The sequence below is a fragment of the Saccopteryx leptura genome, chromosome X (assembly GCF_036850995.1).
Source record: "Saccopteryx leptura isolate mSacLep1 chromosome X, mSacLep1_pri_phased_curated, whole genome shotgun sequence".
In the NCBI taxonomy this organism is placed as follows: Eukaryota; Metazoa; Chordata; class Mammalia; order Chiroptera; family Emballonuridae; genus Saccopteryx; species Saccopteryx leptura.
Window position 1 is genome coordinate 71,681,318 of NC_089516.1, and position 17,255 is coordinate 71,698,572.

The window sequence follows — 17,255 nt, forward strand, 5'->3', positions numbered from 1 at the left end:
CTCTAGTCAAAGTGAGAAATGATGATGGCTTGGAATGGAGGTGAGAAATAGACATTTATTTAACAATGAAAGTTGTTGACCTTGGCAAAGTTATTAGATATCTCTTGGCTTCGGTTTCCTTATCTGTAAAGTAGTATTAATAATTCATACCTACATTGTTGAAAAGAAAGTAACAATGATGGTAAATCAGCCAAAGGTAAAGGACTACAGCTTCATTTTCATCCTTTGTTTTCTCTTTTTGTTCCCCCACACTCCACCTCCAAGATAACAGGAAGAATTGATACATGTGCAAAAAAACATGATTTATGTTTCATCAGTTTCCCATATCCTTGGTCTTTTTTTCTCTATATACCTTCTTCATGTTTATATATACACCTATGAAATTACTCTGCAGGCCCAAGCCCTTTTATCAGCACCAAATTACTTGAAGTGGATATTTTTTTACAGAGACAGAGAAAGAGTCAGAGAGAGGTATAGATAGGGACAGACAGACAGGAACGAAGAGAGATGAGAAGCATCAATCATTAGTTTTTCATTGCGACACCTTAGTTGTTCATCAATTGCTTTTTCATATGTGCCATGACCGTTGGGCAACAGCAGACCAAGTAACCCCTTGCTCAAGCCAGGGACCTTGGGTCCAAGCTGGTGAGCTTTGCTCAAACCAGATAAGCTCGCACTCAAGCCTGCAACCTCGGGGTCTTGAACCTGGGTCCTCCACATTCCAGTCCGACTCTCTATCCACTGTGCCACTGCCTGGTCAGACTGAAGTGGATTTTTTTAAGAGCAAATAATAAATCCTTCATCACTTTCTAACAAAGCTCTTTCCAAACATAATCACTGACTTAGTTTAGGCTGCTGTGATTAAATATCGTAAATTTGGTGGTTCATCAAAAACAAAAATTTTTCTCTAACAGTTCTGGAAACTGGACATCTAAGATCATGATACCAGGATGATCAGGTTTTGGTAAGGGTTCTATTCCATTTTGCAGATGGCTGACATCTACTGTATTTACCCATGTATAAGACGCACCTTTTCCAGAAAAATTTAGGGTCTAAAAGCAGGTGCATCTTGTACAGTGGTTACAGATTTTTTTACTTGCATTTCCCACTTTTTTGCACTTGTTTTTGTGCTCATTGTTGATGACAGTGATTCCTCATCAGACACATATGAGGACAAGCTAATAGATGGCAGTTTTGACAGTGATGAGTTGTATGAATTTTATGATGAATAAAATTTGAATTCAATAACTTTATGTAATACTTTTTTTTTTCAAATTTTGGGCCCCAAAATTAAGGTCTATCCTATACACAGGAGCATATTATACATGGAGAAATATGGTACTTGTATCCTCACATGGCAGGACAAAATATGAGCTAGCTCACTGACCTCCTCGTGTAAGGGTTCAACCCTCATAACTCAATCACCTCAGAAAAGCCTCACCACAAAATACCATCACAGTTTGATTAAATTTTAACATATAAATTTGTGGGGACACAGACATTCAGCACATAACACTCACCTACTGAAGTCCAAGGTCACTACCAAACAAATGACAGAAAGAATTCATTCAAGAGACAAAGTAGAACATGTAAAGCAAGAATTTATTGGCCGTACAGGAAGGGAGTCAGAGAAAAGGGGGCCTTGAAGACAGGTTCATGGAATTAGCTTGGAACGAGCTGCTGCTGCTCATTCCTCCCCTGGTTGCAAGAAGAAACAGAGAGGCAAGGAAACTGTGCCTGAGAGAAAAAGAGGAGAAGGAAGAAAAGGAGGAAAAATGCATGGATGTGCTCTCAGAGGGAGAGCACTCTTGCTCCTCCATTCTAAGGTCTTCTTTTTTTATTATTTAGAAAATTAAATGTAATGGGATGTCATTGATCACTAAGAGTACGTACGTTTCAGGGAAACATCTCCAAAGCATTTGAATTGCTGATTGTGTTGTGTGCCCATCACCCAAAGTCAAATAAATTTCTGTCACCTTATATTTGTTCCTTTTTACTCCCCTCCTCCCCAACCCCTCCCCCTGGTAACCACTTCACTTTTATCTGTGTCCATGAGTTTTATATCCCACCTATGTGTGAAATCATGTAGTTCTTAGCTTTTTCTGATTGACTTACTATAATGTTCTCAAGATCCAATATGTCATCATTTCTTAGGACTGAGTCATATTCCATTGTATATACATACCATTTATTTATCCAATCCTCTATCAAAGGACACTTTGGCTGTTTCCATGTCTTAGCCACTGTGAATAATGCTGCGATGAACACGAGGGTGCACCATGTCTTTATGCACCAATGTTTTTGAGTTTGGGGGATAGATACTCAGTAGAGAGAATGCTAGTTTATGCAGTAATTCTATTCTTAATTTTTTGAGGAACCACCATAATTTCTTCCATAATGGTTGAGTTCCTTCGCTGTGTTATAGTTGTTCAAATTGTTGAAATTTCAAGGGGAGATATCAGGGGTATCTCTCACGTGGCCATTACAATGACCTCATTGATCCAGTAGTTCCCATTTTAATTTTTTGAGGAACCAGCATGCTTTCGTCCGTAATGTTTGTACTAGTTTACATTCCCACTAGCAGGGAATAAGGGTTATTTTTTCTCCACAGCCTCTCCAACACTTGTTATTACCTGTTTTGTATATAATAGCCAATCTAACAGGTGTGAGGTGATATCTCATTGTACTTTTGATTTGCATTTCCCTCACTGGGGAACAAAATTTTTGTTGCATCTACAAAAACACTTGTTTGTACCTAATTCAAGTATGCTGATCTCAAGTCTGACATTAGTTTTTCTCTGTAAGCTACATCTTTTTTTAAAAAAAGATTTTATTTATTCATTTGAGAGAAGAGACAGAGAGAGAGAGGGGAGACACAAGGGGGAAGATCAGAAAGCATCAACTCCCATATGTGCCTTGACCAGGTAAGCCCAAAGTTTTGAACTGGCGACCTCAGCTTTCCAGGTCGACATTTTATCCACTGTGTCACCACAGGTCAGGCACTTTTTTTTAAAGATTATATTTATTCATTTGAAAGGAGAGAGAGAGAGAGAGAGAGAGAGAGAGAAGCTACAGCTTTTTTGCAATTCAAGATTTTAGGTTTTCATCTTATTGTAAAATTTTCAACATTTAGTTTAACATTATGAAGTAGAATGTCTTCTTGGACATCATCTTTGTGAAAATATACTAATTTATATAATGCATAAATATACTAATACACTAAAAGATATAATTGCATCAGAATTTGTCTACAATTTTGAAACAGAACATATTAAAACACTTATTTTAATCATAAAATTTGCACAAAACTTATTTAAATTCTATTCAGGCAAAATTTGCATTTGTAGCTCTTGCATTTGTGTACTTGTTGAGGACAATCTCGTTTGATGCTCCAGCAGTAGTCTGCTCATCACCAACAGCTCCAAGATTTTCAGGAAACTTATCAAGGTGACTTTTCAGGAAGTGAATCTTAACGCTCATGTTACATCCAATGTCACGGAAAGCCAACAGCATCCTTTGAACCAGAAGTTCATAGTTTTCTGCTTTTTTGTTCCGAAGGAAGTTCTTTGTAACTGCCACAAAAGACTTCCATGCTGCTTTCTCCTCCTTATTCATCTTCCTGGCAAATTCTTCATCACGTATGAGGGTTCAAATTGGAGGTCCATTGAATACACCTGCTTTTATCTTCTCAAAAGACAAGGCAGGAAAATCAGAAATAATATGTTGAAAGCATTCACTTTCTCTATTCAAAGCCTGAACAAACTACTTCATTAAGCCAAGTTTGATGTGAAGTGGGGGAAAAATGATCCTGTCTCAATTAACTAAAGATTCATTCACAATATTTTGCATGCCTACTTCCAGAGCTTCACGTTTTGATCACTCTTTCTGTGTCCAGTGTTTCTCCTGAGCTCGGCTGTCACACAAACACAGAAAGCAAGGATACTTCATGAAACCTCTCTGTTGTCCTCGCAGGAAAGTTACTATTTTAAGATCCACACAAATGATCCAGTTATGCTCCTCATACTTCAGAAAGTCGAGGACAATTTTTATGTCATTATAATCATCTTGCAGATGAGTTGAATAACCAATTGGAACTGCTGAAAATAAGCAATATATGCACATGTCACAAATGATGAAATATTGTGCCTTTGACGTTGAAGTGTGTAACAGCCACATATATAACAGAAGGTGTCAGGACTATTCCTACATTTACGCCTACTCAAAGAAGACATGATTCAATCTTAAAACAAAATATGAGGGTGTTTTTAAGAGATAATAATTTTTTACATTTAAAAACAACTATAATTATGTAAAAGTGATGTTTTTAAAACATTAATTGCCTTGTGGTTATGTTCAATCCAAGAGTCATTACCCTTTTACTCCAATTTAAAAACCAATGCATGCCATTAACTGTAACAAAAAGAAATTAAAATTGCATAAAAACTAGAGCATGCACCAAAAAACGGATTTCAGATTTGGAATCAGCGATGCAGAAATACAGTGTGTCCGTAAAGTCATGGTGCACTTTTGACTGGTCACAGGAAAGCATCAAAAGACAATAGAAATGTGAAATCTGCACCAAATAAAAGGAAAACTCTCCCAGTTTCTGTAGGATGATGTGGTAGCATGTGCGCATGCACAGATGATGATGTAACACTGTGTATACAGCAGAGCAGCCCACGGCCATCCCAGTCGAGATATGGATGGAACAGAGGAAAGTTCAGTGTGTTCTGTGGCTCGCTAAATTAGAATCCGTGTCCAAAGTGCAACATGAATATTGGTGCGTTTATAACAAAGTGCCAACACATAGGAATAACATTACTTGGTGGGATAAGCACTTGAAGGAAACCGGCAGTTTGATGGAGAAACCTCATTCTGGTAGGCTATCTGTCAGTGGTGAGTCTGTAGAGGCTATACAGGATAGCTACCTAAGGAGCCCTAAAAAATCTGTGCAATAAGCCCACATCGAACTGCACTAAATAGGTATGAAACTGGGAGAGTTTTCCTTTTATTTGGTGCAGATTTCACATTTCTATCGTCTTTTGTTGCTTTCCTGTCATGGGTCAAAAGTGCACCATGACTTTATGGACACACTGTATATAGAAAAAGTTCTATTGGCTCAGTGGTAGAGCGTTGGCCTGGCGTGCAGGAGTCCTGGGTTCGATTCCCGGCCAGGGCACACAGGAGAGGTGCCCATTTGCTTCTCCACCCCTCCCCCTCTCCTTCCTCTCTGTCTCTCTCTTCCCCTCCCACAGCCGAGGCTCCATTGGAGCAAAGATGGCCCAGGCGCTCGGGATGGCTCCTTGGCCTCCAGGTGCTAGAGTGGCCCTGGTCACAACAGAGTGACCCCCGGAGGGGCAGAGCATCACCCCCTGGTGGGCGTGCCAGGTGGATCCCGGTCGGGCGCATGCAGGAGTCTGTCTGACTGTCTCTCCCCGTTTCCAGCTTCAGAAAAATACAAAAAAAAAAAAAAGTTCTAAAACCTCGTGCAGCAGAAAATGAAAAAAAAAAAAAATTGTTCCCCAGTGAATTAGTAGCATTGAGCATCTTTTCATATGTCTATTGGCCACCTGTATGTCCTTTTTATTAAAGGATCTATTCAGATTTTAGGCCATCTTTTAATTGGATTTTCTGTTTGTTTGTTTGTTTTGGTGTTTAGTTTTATCATTTCTTTAAAATTTTGGTTATAAATCCCTTTTCAGATGTATTGGTGAATATATTCTCCCATTTAGAGAATTGTCTTTTATTTTGCTTATGGTTTTCTTGATCTGGAAAATATTTTTAGTATGATGTAGTCCTATTTATCTTTTCTCTAATTTCCTTTGCCCAAGGGGGAGATATATTTGGAAAAATATTATAATGAGAAATATATGAGATTTTACTACTTATGATTTCTTCTAAAATTTTTATACTTTCAAGAATTTAAGTCATAAATCTATTTTGTGTTTATTTTTTTGCTTGGTAAAAGAAAATGGCCTAGTTTTACCATGTACCTGCCAAATTTTCTCAACACGACTTTATTAAAGAGACTGTCTTTATTCCATTGTATACTCTTGCCTCCTTTGTCAAATATTAATTGACCATAAAGGTGTGGGTTTGTTTCTGGGTTCTCTGTTCTATTCCATTGATCTATATGTCTGTTCTTATACTGGTACCAGGGTGTTTTCATTACAATGGCCTTGTAGTAAAGCTTGATATCACGAAGTGCAATACCTCCCACTTTGGACTTCATTTTCAAGATTGCTGAGCTACTAGTGTTGTTTTTTGGTTCCATATAAATGTATGGAATACTTTTTCTAGATCTAGAAAGTATATCATTGGTATTTTAATAAAAATTGCTTTCAATCTATATATTGCTTTAGGTAGTATAGACATTTTAATGGTGTTACTTCTTCCCATCCATGAACACAGTGTATACTTACTCTTGTTTTTTTCTTCTTCAAATTCCTTTTTCATTGTCATAATTTTCTGAATATGAGTAACTTACCTCCCTGGTTAAATTTATTCTTATGTACTTTATTTTGTTGTTTTTATTGTTATTAATAAAGTAGTAAATGGGATTGCTTCCTTAATTTCTCATTCTGACAGTTCATTATTGGTGTATAAAAACACCACTGATTTCTGAATATTAATTTTATATGTAGCCATTTTTCAAATTCATTTATCAGGTCTATCAGTTTTTTGGCATAGACTTAAGGGGTTTCTATGTACAGTATTAGGTTATCAGCAAATAATGACACTTCTTATTTTTCAATTTGGATGTTTTTTATTTCTTCTTCTTGTCTGATTGCTGAGGCTAAGACTTCCAGTATTGTGTTGAATAGGAGATGGGAAGGGGGACAACCCTGTCTTGTTCCTGATCTTAAGGGAGTTGCTTTTAATTTTTTCCCATTATGATATTGGCTGTTCGTTTGTCATATATGGCCTTTATTATGTTTTATGTTGAAACATGTTCCCTGTATTCCCACTTTGCTGAGAGTATTGGTCATAAATGGGTGCTAGATTTTATCAAATGCTTTTTCTGCATCTATTGATATGATCATATGATTTTTATTCTTCATTTTCTTTATGTGACGAATCACATTTATAGATTTGTGAATGAATATTCATCCAGCCTTGTCTCCCCAGAATAAATGTCACTTATCATGGTGTATGATCTTATTAATGTATTGCTGGATCTGGTTTGCTAATATTTTGTTCAAAATCTCAGCATCTATGTTCATCAGGGATATTGGCCTATAATTTTCTTTCTTTGTAATGTCTTTACCTGAGTTTGGAATTAAAATAATGCATGCCACATAAAATGAGCTTAGAAGTCTTCCCTCCTCTTGAATTTTTGGAAATAGTTTGAGAAGGATAGGTGTTAGTTCTTCTTTAAATGCTTAGTAATATTTACCTGTGAAGCCATCTGGTCCAGGAATTTTGTTTGCTGGGAATTTTTTGATAACTATTTTACTTTCATTTTTTGTAATCAGTCATCTCAGGTTTCTGATTCTTCTAGATTCAGTTTTCATAATTGTATGTTTCTAAGAATTTATCCATTTTGCTGAGGCTGTCCAATTTTTAACATGTATTTCTTCATAGTATTTTTTATAATCCTTTGTATTTCTCTGATGTCAGTTGTTACTTCTCTTTCTTTTCTAATTTTATTTATTTCAGTCCTCTCTCTTTTTTGTTGATAAATCTAACTAAAGGTTGGTCAATCTTGTTTACCTTTTCAAAGAACCAGCACTTGGTTTTATTGATTTTTGTATTGCTTTTTTATTTTTTTAATTTATTTTTTATTATTAATTTTAATGGGGTGACATTGATAAATCAGGGTACATATGTTCAGAGAAAACATCTCTAGGTTATTTTGACATTTGATTATGTTGCATACCCATCAACCAAAGTCAAATTGTCTTCCGTCACCTTCTAACTGGTTTTCTTTATGCCCCTCCCCTCCCCCATCCCCTCCCTCTCCTCCCCCCGCAACCACCACACTCTTGTCCATGTCTCTGAGTCTCATTTTTATGTCTCACCTATGTATGGAATCATATAGTTCTTCGTTTTTTCTGATTTACTTATTTCGCTTAGTATAATGTATTGCTTTTTTAGACTCTTTGTGATTTATTTTCACTCTGATCTTTATTATTTCCTTCTTTTGACTTCCTCTGGGCTTTGTTTGTTGTTGTTCTTTCCTAGTTCTTTTAGGTTCAAGATTAAATTGTTTATTCAGATTTTTCTTGCTTCTTGAGATATGCCTGTAATGCTAAGAACTTCCCTATCAGGACTGCTTTTATTGTGTCCCATAGATTTTTGGTTGTTGTATGTTCATTTTCATTAGTTTCAAGGAAATTTTTTATTTCTTTCTTGATCTCATTGTGAATTTATTCATTATTTAATAACAAGCCATTTAACCTCCAAATATTTGAATGCTTTTCAGTTTTTCTATTGTTGATTTCTAGTTTCATGCCATTTTGGTCAGAGAGGATTCTTGATATTATTTCAACCTTCTTAAATTTATTGAGACTTGTTTTATGTTCTAACGTGTGGTCTATCCTAAAAAATGTACCATGTGTACTTGAAAAGAATGTATATTCTGCTACTTTGGGGTTAAATGTCCTGAAGATGTAAATTAAATCCCAGTGATCTAGTGTGTCATTTAAGGATGCTGATTTTTTTGTGGTTGATTTCTGTCTGGATGACCTATCTATTGATGTCAGAGGGTTGCTAATCCCCTACTATTACTGTATTGCTCTTGATCTCTCCCTTTATGGCTTTCAAAATCTGTTTTATATACTTAGGTGCTCCTATATTGGGTGCATAAATGTTTAAAATGGTTATATCCCCTTGTTTAAGTGTTCTCTTTATTATTATACAGTGACTTTTTTTGTTCCTTATTATAGCTTTTGGTTTAAAGGCTATTATGTCAGATATAAGTATTGCTACCTCAGCTTTTTTATTTCCATTTGTATGGAATACTTTATCCATTCCTTCACTTTCAATCTGTGTGTATCTTTTCTTCTGAGGTGAGTCTCTTGTTGACAGGAGATATATATATATATATATATATATATATATATATATATATATATATATATGTCATGATTTCTTATCTATTCAGCTACCCTATGTCTTTGGATTGAAGCATTTTATTGATTAACCTTTAAGATATTATCAATATGTGCTTATTTATTGCCATTTTATTCTTTAAGTCTATAATCCTCTTTCTCTTGATTTTTTTCCCTCTTCTTCTTTTGGTAGGTCCTTTGACATTTCTTGAAATCCTGGTTTGGTGGAAATGAACTCTTTCTTTTAAGTGAGAGAGAAGAGAGTCAGAGACAGACAGACAGACAGGAGGGAGATGAAAAGCATCAGTTCTTCATTGTGATCATCAATTCTTAGTTGTTCATAGTTTGCTTTCTCATATGAGCATTGACCAGGGGGCTGCAGCCAAGTGATGACCCCTTGCTCAAGCCATTAACCTTGGACTCAAGGCAGTGACCTTGGGCTCAAGTCAGTGACCATAGGGTCATGTCTATGACCCCGTGGTGAAGCTGATGAGCCTGCTCTCAAGCCAGATGAGCCTGAATTCAAGCTGGCAACCTCAGGGTTTTGTACCTGAGTCCTCAGCATCCCAGGCTGATGCTCTATGCACTGTGCCACTGCCTGGTCATGTGGTAATGAACTATTTCAGCCTTTTTTTGTCTGGGAAACTCCTTATTTCTCCTTCAATTTTAAATGAGAGCTTTGCTGGATAGAGTAGTCTTATCATGGGTTCTTGTTCTGCATCACTTTGAATATATCTTGCCAATCCCTTCTGGACTGAAGTGTTTCTTTTGAGAAGTCTGATGTCAGCCTTATGGGTGCTCCTTTGTAGGTAATTAATTGCTTTTCTCTTGCAGGTTTTAGGATGCTTTTTTTGTCTCTTTGTTATTTTAATTATGATGTGCCTTGCTATAGGCATCTTTGGTTTTATATTAATTGAGACTCTTTGCTTCCTTAACAGGTGTATCATTTTTCCTTCACCAGGTTAAGAAAATTTTCAACCGTTATTTCTTTAGATAATTTTTTATCCCTTGCTATTTCTCTTCTCATTCAGGTACCCTTATGATATGGATGTTTTTATGCTTGATATTGACCTAGAAGTCCCTTAGACTTTTCTTATTTTTTAATTCTTTTATGCATTTATGTATGTATGTATGTATGTATGTATGTATGTATGTATGTATTTGCTCTAGTTGTGTATTTTCAATAATAGCTAACACTTTGAAAACACTTAGCATATACCAGGATTTCCCAACTAGCTTGTACATAAAAGTTTATTTAAACATCTCTATTTTATGTGGTAATTATGTGTTTCCTTGATGATGATAAAACTGAGTATCAGAGATTTTAAAGTACTTACCCAATGGCAAAGATTGGATATGAACTTAGGCTATGTAAGTACTAGAAGTCTTTTCTTCTAACCATAGTCTTTAAGAGTTCAGAGAAGGGCTTACCTACTGGGATCTGGATTTTTGGCAAGGTAAGATCTGAATAAAACCTGGGAGGGTGAGTAGAATTTATATGAGTGTGTAAGAAGAAAGAAAGTATTCTAGTTATAATAAAGCATGAGCAAATTCAGAGAAAGAAAGAGGCCAAGAAGTGTTTTACACAAAGGAGAATAGAAAAATTTGGCCATAGTGAGGAAATAAAGGAGTGGCTCCAGGTCTACTTAATCATGACCTACATTTTAGAAAAGACTTAAAAAAGTTTATTCCATTCAGAGATGACATGACACTTGTTATATCTAGCCTTTTTCTGGACTGGCTACTTTTACCCAGGAGATAAGTCTTAATCCACAAAAAGATATATGCTAGTAGTGGAGTGTAAAGTTTCTTCTATTTCACAGACAAGCCTTACACCTTTAAATAATGTGACACTCTGTCAGTGGTACATTTCCCTTAGAGATGACTTCTTATCCCACATTCCCTGAACCCACTCAACCTCATTCAAAGATGGACTGGGGGAAGCTATAACATTTCTTCAACTTGAAAATTTCTAGATGTCATTGAATTAAATTCCAGGAAAAAGAAAAATATCATTTATTTTTATTACAAGAGTCTGGTTTACAATAATAATAGAGTTCTTAACCAAAGATTTTATGTAAAAGAGTCTCATTAAATATTTATTAACAGTTCTGTTACACTGGTAGGAAAACTAAGGCTTGTACCCCCATACCATAACCCAAGGCCCAGGATGCAGAGGTCTTGGTGCCCTTAAAAGTCTGTACAACAAGGCAGGTCCCTTTGGGAGAGTTCCCATAAGCATTTAACTTTCATTCAAGGCTATCATGGGTTCTTGGGTGAGAGCTACACAGAGGAGAGAGTTCCTTTCTGCCATAGGTGCTCAGTATGAGGAAACAAGGAACCATCAGAAGAGAGATGCAGGGTCTTGATAGAGTATAGTGCCCCAGGCTCCAGAGAAAAAAAGTTGCTTCCTGCTACTCCACCCCTACTGCAACTACTCTGGTAGGCCTGGAGACCTTTCATTCTTCTCTTTATATATGAGGAAATTGAGTGATAGTGAAGAGAAGAAACTAGCCTAGGGTCACACAGGATTATTTTTGTAACAGAAAGAATGACATCTTAAAGCTTTAAGTTAAACTATACACAGTTGCCATTTTTATAAGCTAAAGATAATCAAAGAAAACATTAGAACCAGAAAGAGCTTAAAAGTCATCTAATGCAGCTCTCTTTCCTCATAATAATCCTACAGATGAAGAAATTGAAACACACATCATGACTCTTCCAAAGTTACACAGCTCTGTAGAACTTCCTGAAACTTCAGGCAGTGTTAGCAGTGAACATATGGCACATTGTAAATATTCCTGATGTTATTCCCCAATTAGATTAAAAACTGCCTGCTAGGAAGACCACAGTTTTATTTCTTGAGTTTCCTCATTTATTTAGTACAGGGTCACTACAGTTCATGTAGACCTGCACTGACTTTTGGCTTCCCCAAAGGAAAAAAAAACTTGATATTTTCAAAAGAAACTTGTCTTCCTACATGTCTGCCAATATCTGGCATTCCTCTGTGTAAAATATTCTCTCTTATCTCCAACTCATCAGTTCTATGCTAAGCATATTTCTTTTTTTCTCTGACCAGCCTGAATACTGTCATCAAGAACAAGGAGTCTCTGCAGAGGGAGACTGAGATGGAGCTTGTGAAATACCAATCAGCCCTTGAGCTTGAAGAAGAAGACCAGATGAAGGAAACTTCCCTCCTGCCACTGGATCCTACCCTGGAATGCCACAGCCCACCACCTGACTATAACTCTGTGGTCCACTATAGCACTCTACCCATGTAACCTACTACCAATGCTCTTTGTCATCCCTTTTCAAATTGTTCTCTTTTTTTCTCAGAAATCACCAATTATTTTACATGAATGTCATGGTTATAGAATTACAACTATTTTTGGACTAGAGTATGAAAAAGAGCACCTTAGCAGAGAATCTCTACTCTTCACACATTTTTTTAGAGCACAGCTAGCCCAAGACAGGCCCCCAAGCCTGATAGACAATGATGTTCAGTCCCATTTCTCTTTCTATTAAACGCCAATAACCCTGCCTGGGTGTGAACATTCCCCACAACAACACCTTCAGTAATTCCATATGTCCCCCACCAACTTGTCCATTATACTTTCATGAGGGCCACTAGAAGAAACAATCTCTGTTGACCCCTCAAAGACTTACAGAGCCTCAAATTACCCCCATCATATTCAGATCTTGGAAATTAGCCTCCAAACAAGGCTTGGTAGACTTTTACCTGGATATCTTTTTTTAAATAAATTAAAGCAGCCATTATTCAGACCTAAAACCTAGAATTTGCCAGTGGAAGAAAGTTGTCAGCTATTTGCCTGCAATGAAGCATCTAACATTCCACAGTGTCTTTTGTTTTCAAGCCACTTCAGTGAGAGTTTGGCATGCCCAGAATATTTAGGATATTTTCCTATAAGCTAGCAGTTTTCTCACCTTTGTGATTATTTTCCATGCCAGGCAACATCCAATCAGACTCATGAATTTCAAGAATACTATGACTTTGACACATAGGCTCCCAGATCCAGTTGGGTACACAGCAACACACAAAATGGGGCTATATGGACTTAGAAAAGAGCAATGAGGGAAGAGTTTGTCCCTGCTATCCTTACAGATTGGCCTGTACTCTACTTCTAAAAAATCTCTTGTCACTAGATTTTTGTCAAAGGAAAAATGTGTAGTTCCCCTCCTGGGGGTCAGAAATGACTATGATAAATACTGGCCCTGTCTGTAGTCTCTTTCACAAAAGCAATTATGCAGTTGGATCACATCTGACAAAGCAGTGCCTCCCACCTTCACCCTAAGCCCATGATCATAAAATCACACCTGGTTAGGCAATGTACTCCTCCTTGTATTGTATGGTGAGACTATACATTGACTTTGGAGGTAGTGAGCTTCCTTCTCTGATTCATTCTTATAGCATCAGAGGGAAAAAGGTGTAACCAGCATTCTACAAAAATGAGAACCCAAAAGATTCTCTGGTTCTTTCTTACTCTCCATTTTCTAAGTGGGAAAACTAAGAACCAGAAAAACAAGGATGCTTTGATGCATATCCCCTGGCCATGGACCCAATGCTCTTTCCACTATTTGGACCATGCAAGCACATTTGTGCATACACATGAACACCTGTTAATGTAAATGCTGATGCCACTGGAATTAATCTTAGGAGTAGTTATTTTTCTTTGATTTCCATTTTGGCTAGCATGCACACAGAAAGTATGCCTTCTTCATGGAAACAGAGGCCTGAGCTTCTGCTCCAATTGCTCCCATCTTTTCTACAGTGATCCAAAATCCCAGGACTGCTCAAAATCAGTTTTCACTTGTGACTCAAAAGCGTTAGTGACATAAAAGGCAGTAAGAGGCAGGATAATCCACATCCTGATCATTTAAGAAGTTTGTAAAGAGGCCCAGAGACACAAGGTCCTGAGCTCTAGAGACATCCCCTGCTTGGGAATATTTATAACCAAGAGGTAAATGCAAACCCTTTTACCTCCTTCATACCTTAGCCTATAAACTTAGATAATACTATAAACACTTGCTGCTTGGCTCAGAAAAAGTTGTGCCATGGGTGTGATGCAAAATAAGATAGAGGGATTGCCACCAGTTTACAACAACTACTAGGGTATTTTTTCCCCTCCAGCTTTTCTTCAGGAGGTGGATGTTTTGTAGCTGTGCTCCCAGGGAATGGTCTGAATCAGTTTTACTATTGGTTTAGGCAGACCCTATGAGTTGAATGGAGTAAGTTATGACTGGAAGGTTATGATGAAGGGACAAGCCTGGTTCCTCCCTCTTTCCTGTCTCTGCTGAGAAATGACAGCTCTAGAGATGGAAATTAACCATCATTTGGTCACCTAGCTAATGAGAGTTTTCAGTTACTCTTCATGGTCAGCAGCTTTGCCAAGGACCAGCCTTGGCTAACACAACTTTATGTAGTAGCTGGAATCCCCAGGAACAGAGTCAAAGATGCTCTCACATATTTTCTAATTTTGCTTAACTGGGGCAAAGAACCCTTCAAGTGTTCAAAAATAGCTCTTCAGTAATGCATATGGCTCTACCACCCAGTGTTTCAGTAAGTAGAAGTTCATTCTATAATTTATTCAGCAAGAGGATTCATCTATTGCAGGACATGCTTGTATTGTATCTATTTTATAAAAAAGCTTTTTCTCAAGGCAGACACTGAACAGAACTTTTATCAGGACTTTATATAGATATAAAAACAATATAAACATCTTCAGACAGTTCCAAGGACCCCTCGACAAGAGATCTTGGGAACTACAACTTATGAAGAAATGAACACATTCCTCTCCATAAGATTTCATAATGGGATGCTTAAGCCAGCACAATATTAATGATTCAAACAATTAAACTGTTAAAAGTTATTTTAAAGCTCAAACTTTTGAATTGATATAATTTATACCATTTTTGTTGTTGTTGTTAGTTTAATCATGTTTCAAAGTGGTTGCCCTTGTGTCAAAAGCCATTTCAGGGTGGGCAGCCTTAGCCTAATTACTAAAAGCAATTCCTTCCACTCCTTTACTACTACTCTCAACTGCTGAACACTTCTCTTGTTTCTGTCCTTCATTTTCCATTTGGATCTCATATTGGGCCAAGGCCAGGAAAGATAAGCAGTAAGAGAGACTCCTCACCCATTTACCTCTTGAATAAGGAAAACCCTACATCAAGAATGTCACTCTTCACCTGAAGGATAGGCAGATATCTCGGCCCTCAGCCAACCATGGTAAGCAGGTACAATGAGTCAACCAATATTCTATTATCTTACTGAAAGATTCTTGTCTGCAGCCAACAGTGGATACATTACCCAAATGTTACTATTTTTGTTAGTAATTTACTAACCTATAATTTTAAACTTAACTATTACTTCCTCCTGTTATTGGAGTATATATTCATGTATGCACTCTATATACTATATATATACACACATATATATAGAAATAATGTTACTAACTTGTTATACCATATAAAGAGTTGCATATTATAATGGCACCCTTTTTCAAGCTGGACTATCTCTCTCATATAGAGTAAACAATGTTTCCAATATTAGTTTCAAATGTCAGGTATCATTCATCTCTTGGAATTACCAGACCTTATCTTCTTCTTACTTTGAGCTTTTTCTAATGATATAGTTTGGCAGATGTTCCATCAAACTCTGGGTAAGTCTCACTCTGCTGTTAGCTCCCTTTCACCCAAAAGGATGAGAAGGGAAGGGAAATAATTGGTTGATATTGACTCTGAGACCCATCCAATTACTTGTGATTTTAGGGAGTGGAGCTTGAATTGGTAAAAAAAAAAAAAAAGTCCAAACAACCAAGTTTCTCAGGGATTCTCACATGGTCCCTAAGGGTATTTCTAGCACTGTCTTTCTCTAATTTTGTTGGTAGTCTTTAAGATCTTGCACTCAATGTAATGAGCTTTCTTTGACACATTTGCTTGACTTTTTAACTTATTGTTTTGAGACCACAGGAACAACAATGCCCTTAAAGCTTGGAGATACTTTTAACTCTACAAATGAAAATTCTGAGGCCTCTAGTATCTTCCTTAGTAGAATAAATACAGGTTGTTGATAACTGCTTTTATTCTTTCATTTGCCTCTTTGGAGTCCTGTGTATCTATGAGTACTTAGCAGCAGACAAGAAGACTTGTTAGGGAATCACTTCCAGGAGTTTGCAAAGGTGATTTTGTATGGCGTGGAAGGGTATTTTAGCTAAGGTATGCCCCTCTGCTTTGCAATTATATAAACACTCCATCCATGAAGCCCTCTGGCATCAATATATATTTTCCCCAAAGTATCCAATAACAGAGATAAGATTGGTTTGCATGCAGAGTGCTAATTTCATCCTGGTATGTTGACCAGCAACCAGACTGTGCTTCTTTCTGCAGTCCCTCCATTCCTCACTGACAATGAGGTTCCCCTTAGTGGTCAATTCTTACCTGCATTCTACTTCTCTGATCTTATCCCTTAGCAAGCAGATAAAGGGAGTGATTCAAAGAAGTCATTGACCCCTCTTCCTATGGCACACAGTGATACATTTATAGCCAAGGTAGCAACAGTAGCAGCAACCACAGGAACATTGCTGCTAGCCCTGCCACCAAGTAATATGATGCAAGACTTCAGTCCTTTGAGCCATGGATCTCTTCATCTCTCTCAAATAAGTGCTAACTCTATTATTCTTCCCCTTTGTTAGGAAAAAGTCCAAAAAATTCTGGAGTCATCTACCCTGCAAGTATTTCTGCTATAACAGCAGGATGCCAATCTGACACAAGACAACTAACTCACTTAGATTAAAGAAGATCATTTGTTCAAGAAATAGAGAAGGTTAGAAAGCTTTTTGGCAGATGATTGTCCTTTAACCTTTACCATGTAATACTGCATTTTCAGTTTACCTTACAAAGAGAAAACGGAAAGCTTTTCCTTAGATTTGTAATACCGCCATGACGATAAGAAGGTAGGCAGAAGACCCTACCTGACCAATGGATGAAGGTCAGGATAACGCAGTACAGTGCTCAACAAATTTCCAACTTTAACAAAAAGATTCTACTATGTAAAGAGCAGCCCTCTACCTCCTATAACTCATGTTTTCTTTGCAGATCTTGTTATTTCTTGACCACCAACACACTAGAAAAATAAAAAACTCAAATAAACTGCTTATAACACAGAGCTCATTCCTTAGTTTT

At 37.0% G+C, this 17,255-nt stretch overlaps 1 protein-coding gene across 4 annotated transcripts in view; it reads left to right on the forward strand.

Annotated features, from left to right (window-relative positions):
- Positions 1 to 16,754, forward strand: part of LOC136386101 (vascular endothelial growth factor receptor kdr-like) — a 276,217-nt gene extending 259,463 nt beyond the window's left edge. For all 4 annotated transcript variants that reach the window (XM_066357427.1, XM_066357429.1, XM_066357428.1 and 1 more), the window contains exon 30: positions 12,133 to 16,754. In XM_066357427.1, coding sequence (XP_066213524.1) covers positions 12,133 to 12,334 — 202 coding nt within the window. In that variant the 3' untranslated portion in view covers positions 12,335 to 16,754. The remainder of the gene's footprint in view (positions 1 to 12,132) is intronic.
- Positions 16,755 to 17,255: the final 501 nt, after the last annotated feature.